The sequence below is a fragment of the Diaphorina citri genome, unplaced genomic scaffold (assembly GCF_000475195.1).
Source record: "Diaphorina citri unplaced genomic scaffold, Diaci psyllid genome assembly version 1.1 scaffold472, whole genome shotgun sequence".
In the NCBI taxonomy this organism is placed as follows: Eukaryota; Metazoa; Arthropoda; class Insecta; order Hemiptera; family Psyllidae; genus Diaphorina; species Diaphorina citri.
In genome coordinates this window covers 13,775-24,205 of record NW_007377907.1, presented here as the reverse complement: position 1 = coordinate 24,205, position 10,431 = coordinate 13,775, and the positions used below count along the sequence as shown (strand labels likewise).

Sequence of the window (10,431 nt, the reverse complement as noted above, 5' to 3'; positions counted from 1 at the left end):
GTTTTACCGTATTACCGTTGTTAAAACATTATTCCTCGTTATTAATAAATTAATAATCCATTATTTTTTCATTAAAATATTGTCCCGCTGATATTTTGCCTATCTTATCTACCTTCGTCATAAGTCTCAAGCATTAGACAGAAACAGAATGTATAATGCACTATGCAACTATCTATATGCACCAAATGCACCATGTGTAATACTTTGACATTAGAATTTTTGGCGAACTCGTTTCATTTCTCGACCTGTTAATACCTATGTTATATTCTGGATTCAGGGATAGGATAATGTTGTTCCCAATATAAAAACGTATTGATTGAACGAAGTAAGTTTGAATTTCCAACTCAACTTTGCACTTAGTTCATATAAGTCTACTCATACATTAGTTCGTCTGATCCTACATACTAGACTCCGCACACAGGAATTTCGTTAGGAAAGACCCCCATTTCAATGTAATGTAATGTATAGTTCGTGTGAGATCGCCACCTAGCGCTTACAAGGCAGGCGTTCTACCCTCCAAACTAACTAGTACGCTGGCTAAAGTAATTATTGAAATACAAAGACGTATTTCGCCAGCCTAGTTAGCTTAGTTGGTAGTGCGTCGTTACTTTTCAGTGGGTATGTCCCATGACCAACCTCAGTGGTGTAGTGGTTAGCACGGTGGACTCTGGATCTGAAGGTTGGTGGTTCGAGTCCTAGTCATGTCGTAAAGTTTAGTGTATTAAGCAGGGAACAACATTTGTGACGAGCATTTATGCTTAACACAATTAAAATTCCTACAAGGTACATATGTCCTATGAGAGTAATCAGATCTCAGATATCTTGACCCAATTTATTTTTATTTAGGTATTATATTGTTTTATTGAAATAACATTTATCTTCATAACAGATATGTAATGAACAATGTACGTATACTATGAAGATAAATTTTTCAACAAAACAATTAGTATTAGTACTTTGATAGAGGGAGCTGGTCTTATCGTCCCTAAAACGAAGAGAGAGGGAAGACAGGATAGAAGAAAGCCAGCTGTTCCGTGAACAAATCTTGTTTATTTATAGGATAAAGTTTGCCCGGGTGGGAAACGAACTCGCGACCTAGCGCTTACAAGGCAGACGCGCTAGACTTCAACCTAACTAGGCTAGATTCATCTATGGAGACGGGAATTTGCTTACTTTTCAGTGGGTATGTCCCATGACCAACCTCAGTGGTGTAGTGGTTAGCACGGTGGACTCTGGATCTGAAGGTTGGTGGTTCGAATCCTAGTCATGTCGTGTATTAAGCAGGGAACGACATTTGTGACGAGCATTTATGCTTAACACAATTAAAATTCCTACAAGGTACATAATACATATGTCCTATGAGAGTAATCAGATCTCAGATATCTTGACCCAATTTATTTTTATTTAGGTAATATATTGTTTTATTGAAATAACATTTATCTTCATAACAGATATGTAATGAACAATGTACGTATACTATGAAGATAAATTTTTCAACAAAACAATTAGTATTAGTACTTTGTTTAGACTGTCGAATTAGGACATGTAGTCCCATTATCTCAACAGTTTAATATTGCACCACTTTATTTATTTAAATCATAAAGTAGGTACAAAATGGTAGGTAACAAATTACATAATAATATACCCAAATAAAAATAAACTAGGTTAAGATATCTGAGACCTCATGGAGACATGGGATTACTGGAATATACGTAGATAGTCTAGAGGTCACCAAATACTTGAGGGCTGTGTTTACTATCATTTTAGTAATGGTATTTTAATTGATTTTGTCTGAGCAGGGACTTTGGTTGGAATCAACAAAAGATTAGGACGATTAGGTTATTTTAATTGATTTTGTCTGAGCAGGGACTTTGGTTGGAATCAACAAAAGATTAGGACGATTAGGTTAAATCTTCTTCTTCTTCTTCCTCTTCTTCTTCTTCTTCTTCTTCTTCTTCTTCTTCTTCTTCTTCTTCTTCTTTTTCTTCTTCTTCTTCTTCTTCTTCTTCTTCTTCTTCTTCTTCTACTCCTCTTTTATCGGTGAAAAATCTTCAACTCGGGCAATTGGCCATGAGATTTTGGGCTCCATTTTTCTTTTTTCTGTGCCAATGCTACATATCACTGTCGCAACAGCAGGTAATTTAACCATTTACATCTCTGAATTTAGTCTAGTTAGCTTTTGGAGGGTAGCGCGTCTGTCTTGTAAGAGCTAGGTCACGTTTTCGATTCCCACCCGGGGCGTTCTTCTTCTTCTTCTTCTTCTTCTTCTTCTACTCCTCTTTTATCGGTGAAAAATCTTCAACTCGAGCAATTGGCCATGAGATTTTGGGCTCCATTTTTCTTTTTTCTGTGCTAATGCTACATATATCACTGTCGCAACAGCAGGTAATTTAACAATTTACATCTCTGAATTTAGTCTAGTTAGCTTTTGGAGGGTAGCGCGTCTGTCTTGTAAGAGCTAGGTCGCGTTTTCGATTCCCACCCGGGGCAAACTATCCTAAACAGGTAAAGTTCGTTCTCGGAACGGCTGGCTTTCTCGTACTCTGTCTTCCTTCTCTCTTTCGTTACAATAAGACCTCAGCAGTTCTAGGTAGTTCCCTCTTTTTTATTTGCCTTTTTCCGTGTACAGACGGGGTCGGCGTTTTTCGTCAGCCTCTCAATCAGCTCTAACTAGGGTGGTTGTTTTGGGCTGACATTTGGTTTTGGCTACATTTTTTTTTTTTTACCATTTTCCCCCCTCTATCAAACCTAAAAAATCCAAATTAATTTGTCTCAAGGACATCTTTGATTGATTACTGGGATTCATTGTTTTGCGTCTGATTCCACAAATGAGCCCAGATTTCACATATTGAGTATTCCAAATTAAATTCACTTTCTCTCGCCTGTTCAAACGGTCATTCTCTTCTTGACCAAACTATAGTGCTCGCGGATATCTTAATAGACGCGATAGTAATTTATGCTAAACGACTTGCTCCAAATTAAATTCACTTTCTCTCGCCTGTTCAAACGGTCATTCTCTTCTTGACCAAACTATAGTGCTCGCGGATATCTTAATAGACGATAGTAATTTATGCTAAACGACTTGTACCTCACCTCTCTTGTACCTTGAAAGACCTGACACTTCTTGATCCTGATACAACTAAGTCTGGTTCCATTGGAATCAAGTTTAGTCCAAATCAGTCCACAACATTAGCTGGACATTGGTTCGAAACGTTTAATCCAGCTTTGTTTCAAAATTAAATTTATAAATTGTTTGAAAAGTTCAAAGTGTTAAAGCTGTTTTATATTTTAGGGTAGGTTGACGAGTTTGTGATCTGATTCTGTGTTTTCCTACCCTTGAGAGTGATTTACAAACACAATGTCAAGATGATCTAATACACAGTTACCTGCTACGAAGATTATCTGGGACTACCACAAATTTCAATAGGAGTGATAAAAAATACAGGTAGGTATATTTTTAATAATACAGTCAAACCTGGATGTAAGAGAAAGAGAATCCTAGATGTAAGAGAAAATTTTCTGGGCCCTCCATTTTTGAGCCAAAAACCTGTGGAAATAAGAGAAGAAAAAACCTCGATATAAGAGAAACTGGATTTAGTGGAAACGTGGATAAGTTATAACAGAGAAAAAGGTGGTCCCCTCGATTCAAGAGAAAGAGAATCCTAGATGTAAGAGAAAATTTTCTGGGCCCTCCATTTTTGAGCCAAAAACCTGTGGAAATAAGAGAAGAAAAAAACTCGATATAAGAGAAACTGGATTTAGTGGAAACGTGGATAAGTATAACAGAGAAAAAGGTGGTCCCCTCGATTTTCTTATATCCAGATTCGACTGTATGATTTTATTATTGTTTGTTTGTATTATTTCTGTACAGGAAGTGAAGCGAAACTGTAATGCCTCCTGATAAGGATTATCAGTACCTACATTTTTGCAATACCCGCCACACGCTCAGACCGCCTGACGGACTCAGGTCTGTCAGGCGGTCGGAACGTGTGTGCGGAAAAAGTTTCCAACCTAGGTCTGTCAAAAACTCGGAAAGACCTAAGTTTGGTTCAGACCAACCTTTTATTCTGGTGCAATTTAATTATTTAACAATATTTTTACCTTTTAATTGACAAATTGTATAATCGCCTGGAGTTTAGCAAGGTATGCAATGTGCAATGTAAAAAAGATAAACAAATATTTATGAATTTATGAGGTAGGTTGAGCTGGTTTAGATACCTAGAGATTACATAAAGATAAAGCATAACTACCTACCTTTTTGTAGAACATACCTACCACAGCACAGACATGACTAAATAAATAAATTCTAACGAAAAGGAATTATTGAAATTAATTAAAATTTGACAAAAATGGTAATAGAATAATTATTTATGATGAAATACATATTTACGTCAAAAGGGATACGAACACATTAATAATAATAACAAACAAAAAACAATTGAAAAAAAACTGTCCCTTGGACATGGAGTGGACTTGATCGGCCTTTATAGTCCCCGTAGGTAAAGTTCAGCAAAAGTCTTTAGGTAATTACCTAACTAATGATCTTAAAAATCTGCTGTCTGATGGAACATAGGTAATCATAAGCATAACGACCTGCTAAGTCAGAAGGTTAAAGACTTAATTACCTAATATGTATAACAACGTTTAGTAATTGAAATAGGTAGGTAACATAATGCCTAGGTAGTAGGTACACCTACCAGGTAATCATGATTACTGTCATATATGTAGGTAACCAGTAGGTGCATATGTACCCAATCTGTACACAATAAGTACATGATAGCATGATACCTATAATAATAGTGTTATGGCATAGGTAAAACACAATACACTCTCCCATCAAGTATAGATACCTACATTAGAATTAACTAATGATCTTAAAAATCTGCTGTCTGATGGAACATAGGTAATCATAAGCATAACGACCTGCTAAGTCAGAAGGTTAAAGACCTAATTACCTAATATGTATACCAACGTTTAGTAATTGAAATAGATAGGTAACATAATGCCTAGGTAGTAGGTACACCTATCAGGTAATCATGATTACTGTCATATAGGTACCCAGTAGGTGCATATGTACCCAATCTGTACACAATAAGTACATGATACCTATATCTAATAATAGTGTTATGGCATAGGTAAAACACAATACACTCTCCCAAGTATAGATAATACCTACATTAATTTTATTAGCCTATGACCGTTCCGATTATGAGACATTTATTAATACGAGTAATGAGATATAATATGAGAATGGATTATGAGATATACTCGTAATAAGAATGGATTATGAGACATAATATTATGAGTAATGATTATCGAACATGTGCTTGGCACTAACAGACGTCCCTAACCTTTACTCCACTTCAACAACTGAATCTCTTGCTGAGATACATGGATTAGGGAGTCACAAAGCGTAAATAAGATAAGAAATCATTTAATAAGATAAGAGAAAGGTAATTATTTTTTTAGTTTGTACAAAGAAAAAAAAAATATATACCTATAATAATAATAATAGTAAAATAATAAAAACAGCAATCTCACCTAAAGACTAAACAGCCTAAAAAAAAACGGGGGAAAAAGTTGCCAAAAAAGAAAAATGTAGAATGGATATTTAAGGTTTTTCCAAATCGTCCACATTTTTCATGGTTGGACCATCAAAAGCAGATTTGCGTCTAGGATTCCCACGGATTAGAAAATTAGAAGTCCCATTAGGTGTATAATATGTCAAAATACGTGAGACCTTGGTAGATTGCGGGTAAAAGGACTTTTCAGTCCTATCCCAGCAGGATAAACAAGGTATATTCTATCTATTCTATTCTAAGTGCTACCATGAAACATCATTCCTAAGCTATCAACTGCTGGTCTTTTGGAGTGAAATACCTGTTTGTTATTGAATAAAATTAATAAATCTAAAAAAGCAGATTTGCGTCTAGGATTCCCACGGATTAGAAAATTAGAAGTCCCATTAGGTGTATAATATGTCAAAATACGTGAGACCTTGGTAGACTGCGGGGGTAAAAGGACTTTTCAGTCCTATCCCAGCGGATAAACAAGGTATATTATTCTATCTATTCTATTCTAAGTGCTACCATGAAACATCATTCCTAAGCTATCAACTGCTGGTCTTTTGGAGTGACTTATAATACCTGTTTGTTATTGAATAAAATTAATAAATCTAAAAAAAAGGTGCAGCGTCGTGCTATGCAAATCTTTAGTAACCTCTGTCTGTTTAACAAATAACAAGACACTATTGTGTATTTAGCCAGCTGCATGCTTTCCCTCAGTCAGTTTGCATTTACACTTCTCAACATGTGTTCCGCGGACGTAAAATAATTCCTAGTGAGTTATTCAGAATAGTGTTGTAACTTCTCGCACAAGTATATCGTACAAGTAAAAGTACTTGTATCTTATGAGTAAAAGTATGTCTATCTTACCAGTAAAAGTATAGCGTACGCGTAAAAGTAAATCGTGCGGGTAAAAGTAAATCGTACCAGTACCAGTAGAAGTATATCTTACTAGTAAAAGTAGTATATCTTACGACTAAAAGTATATTGTAGCCGTAAAAGTGCTTATAATTTACGAGTAAAAGTATAAAGTAAATCGTGCCAGTAAAAGTAAATCGTGCAAGGAAAATCAAGTGTTTATTTACATAGCGTGAATTTTTACGATATACCTAATAGTTTAACTTATGTCCTACCATTTTTTCCTATTGGCACATCCACTATAATTCGTTTTCTCTGTCTGTCTGTTTGTCTGGCTCTCTCTCTCTCTCTGAATCACCTCGGTGCCTACCTATGCAAAGGAAAATATCTAAATGCCTCATTCACCTCATTGAAATTTGTGTAAACTTGATCTTACAAATAGGTCAATGGTCTTCCACTGTAGGTCAATGGTCTTCCCTCAATTATAAGTCCAACGCCTTAGCAACCAATTATGCCCCAAGTTCCCTCAATTATGCCTTAAGCCTTAGCAACCTCACTACTTCTGAGACACTGGCAATCAATGAAACAATGTAGAAATAATACTTATAATTCATTAAAAATAATATTTATACTATTAACATAGCGACAAAATTTACGAAAATAATTGTGAACACTTTTCTACTTACTCTCGTCGCTGGTCAGTTTGTTAGCTGCTCACAGGAACACGGTCGTGAACACAATTATCACACATTGTGTGAGCACGTGACGTGATGAACCTGTCACTACGTATCAATCTTGTGCGCTTTTCCCGAAAAAAAGTCCCGACCAAACGAGCTTTCGTGAGAAAAAATACGGTTGATCGAGGTAACAGTAACTAAGGTCTTTTCGTCCCGAAAGCGAAATTAAATCTCCTTCATTCTTTTCATGACACTTCAACCTAAATCAGGCACAGATAGTAAACAACAATAGAATCATTGTCCATTTTCAAAGTCAAATGATATCAAAACGTTCATAATTAAATTGTTAGCATAATGAGACAATTTGTTCTAAGCTGAAAGTATATCTTACTAGTAAAAGTAGTATATCTTACGACTAAAAGTATATTGTAGCCGTAAAAGTGCTTATAATTTACGAGTAAAAGTATAAAGTAAATCGTGCCAGTAAAAGTAAATCGTGCAAGGAAAATCAAGTGTTTATTTACATAGCGTGAATTTTTACGATATACCTAGTTTAACTTATGTCCTACCATTTTTTCCTATTGGCACATCCACTATAATTCGTTTTCTCTGTCTGTCTGTTTGTCTGGCTGTTTAACAAATAACAAGACACTATTGTGTATTTAGCCAGCTGCATGCTTTCCCTCAGTCAGTTTGCATTTACACTTCTCAACATGTTTGTGTTCCGCGGACGTAAAATAATTCCTAGTGAGTTATTCAGAATAGTGTTGTAACTTCTCGCACAAGTATATCGTACAAGTAAAAGTACTTGTATTTTATGAGTAAATAGGAAACGTATTTCTATCTTACCAGTAAAAGTATAGCGTACGCGTAAAAGTAAATCGTGCGGGTAAAAGTAAATCGTACCAGTACCAGTAGAAGTATATCTGTAGCGAGCATCCCCGGTACACACAGTCCGAGCATGCGTCCTGAGGCATTCGAAGCGAGCAGCCTCGCACTGTCTGTACTAGGCTTTATACAGGCCAGTATTTCTTTAAATTTGGATTCACTCTCTGTGGTAAGATCGGACATTATGGTTTCAGGCTTTGCACCACATCGTTCTCATCACTAATTTACCCCGTTTACCTTTGACTTCACAGATTCGTCAAAGTCTACTCCACCTCCTCTGCGAGGGTCATGTTGTCCATGAAGTTACTCGGTGTCTTGGTGCTTGCGGGTATTTGTTTTGCTCTAAGCCAGGACACGCCTATAAGTCAGGGAATACCTGTAAGTCAGGACACGCTTACAAGTCAGGAAATACCTGTAAGTCAGGACACGCTTACAAGTCAGGACATTCCTGTTAGTCAACAAGACTCATCTACAATCAAATCTTCAGAAGATTTGACAGTAGAGAATCCAGATGGCCCTTTCAGATCTGATGCATTCAAGTAAGTAATAAATGTCAATAAGATTCTATAAAACTTCCATTACAGACCACTTAAAATTACCTCACTTCATTTCAAAACACCGCGGGTTCGATTCCCACCCGGGACAGATTTCCTCCTGAACGGATAGTATTTGTTCTTGGAACGGCTGGCTTTTTCCTATCCTGTCTTCCATCTCTCTTCGATTTCGGGACGATAAGAACTTAGCAGTTACAGTTCCCTCTATCAAACCTCAAAACGTGGCAGAACGACTCAGAATTTTGCTTTCTACATTTCAGACCCTATTGGACGTGGGAATGCAAATACAACAAATGCGTCAAGAGCAAAATTTCGACCTCCAACGAGCACGCTCCCCAGTCGCTGGGAGTGTGTAAGCTGAGATGTGGTGAATATCGGACCCTGTGGCCCCGTCCTACTGGGGAGATCATCATTGGGGACACTCTCATCCCCGTCAATCCTTTGGGTGTGGAGATCGTAGCTACACCCAACACCGCAAGGAGTAAGTAGTGCGCCCAACGAGTTGGGTAATATCGCGGCAGAGTTAGATAGGTTCAAGGAACCACTGAGGTAATCAGCGTATTTCTGAGGTAAGCACCTCCGTACCACAGTTAGATAGGTTCAATTGAGGGAGGCGTCACCTTGCTGTTTCGCTAGCCTTGAAAGCAGATCGTACTCACAAGAATGAGAGCACCCGAACTCGAAAGCCAGAATGATATTCCAGACCGTCAAGTGTCCATAATTATATCAACAGAGCACAACGTCAAATAATTTTACTGATACATTCCAAGGTAACAGGTGCATTTAGCCTGACGTTAGATCCGGCGGCTATCAAGTATTTCTAGTTTTTGATACAATCTCTTTCTGCAGGTTTAGAAAATGGCTTCGACATTGTCAAAGAAATGGAGAATAACTTCAAAGCTAAAATGGTCAAGTTGTTTGGAAACAAATTCATCATCGAGAGAAGGGAGGACACCACCAAAACCCTCTACATCAGTCTCAACATAGCTGTGAACTCGTTGGCCTCGGAGTTCAACGGAGACGAAGCCTACGAGATTCGAACTCAGGACTCTCCCAATCACGTAAGTCATGGGCATGCATTTGTGAAGAACGAATAGGTATCAAGGGTATAATCTCCCAATCACGTAAGTCATGGGCGTGCATTTGTGAAGAACGGAGAGGTGTCAAGCCTATAATACCAGTCTGAGCTAACAGTCTCTTTATATTATGTACTTATGAAACAGTCACAGTAGCCACAATACTGAGCTGTAGTCATGTAGACTTCTGGTATTAGGTATGTTTTTTATGTGGACAATTAGTTTTTTTCTTCTTCTTCTTCTTCTTCTTCGGACCACCCTTTTTTTTCTCTCTTATATCCAGGTTTCCACTAAATCCAGTTTCTCTTATAACGAGGTTCAGCTTGGGGATTTTCTCTTATATTCAGGTTTATGTACCTTAAGGTACTTAATTACGTATGTATGCATAGAGTACCTATACATTCATAATTACATCACATACCTAATTATTACTACATATTTAATATATTTAGGTTGGTAATGTAGGTTCCCTTCAATTAGAATTTCATTAAAAAAGTAGGTAATTAATAAACGTTAGAAAAGGGTTATGTATTTATAAACTTACAAATCTGCAGCGAGCCTAAACTTGCAGAGACAGAAATTGCATAAACTTGACTTTTAAACAAGTTCTCTTATATGGAGGTTTGAGTTATGCAAATTCTCTTATATAGAGGTACGAGGTAAGAGAATTCTCTTACATACCTATAGGTATGAAGTAGATAATTCTCTTATATTCTGAGCTAACAGTCTCTTTATATTATGTACTTATGAAACAGTCACAGTAGCCACAATACTGAGCTGTAGTCATGTAGACTTCTGGTAGGTATATTTTTTA

The 10,431-nt window shown here is 36.8% G+C and overlaps 1 protein-coding gene across 1 annotated transcript; it reads left to right on the top strand.

Annotated features, from left to right (window-relative positions):
- Positions 1–5,421: 5,421 nt before the first annotated feature.
- LOC103509179 (chitooligosaccharidolytic beta-N-acetylglucosaminidase-like) lies at positions 5,422–9,660 on the top strand. Its single transcript, XM_026823565.1, has 4 exons — positions 5,422–5,453; positions 8,239–8,526; positions 8,802–9,022; positions 9,391–9,660. Exons 2-4 carry the CDS (start codon positions 8,276–8,278, stop codon positions 9,636–9,638), a joined length of 720 nt encoding a protein of 239 aa, XP_026679366.1. The 5' UTR covers positions 5,422–5,453; positions 8,239–8,275; the 3' UTR covers positions 9,639–9,660.
- The last annotated feature ends 771 nt before the right edge of the window (positions 9,661–10,431 follow it).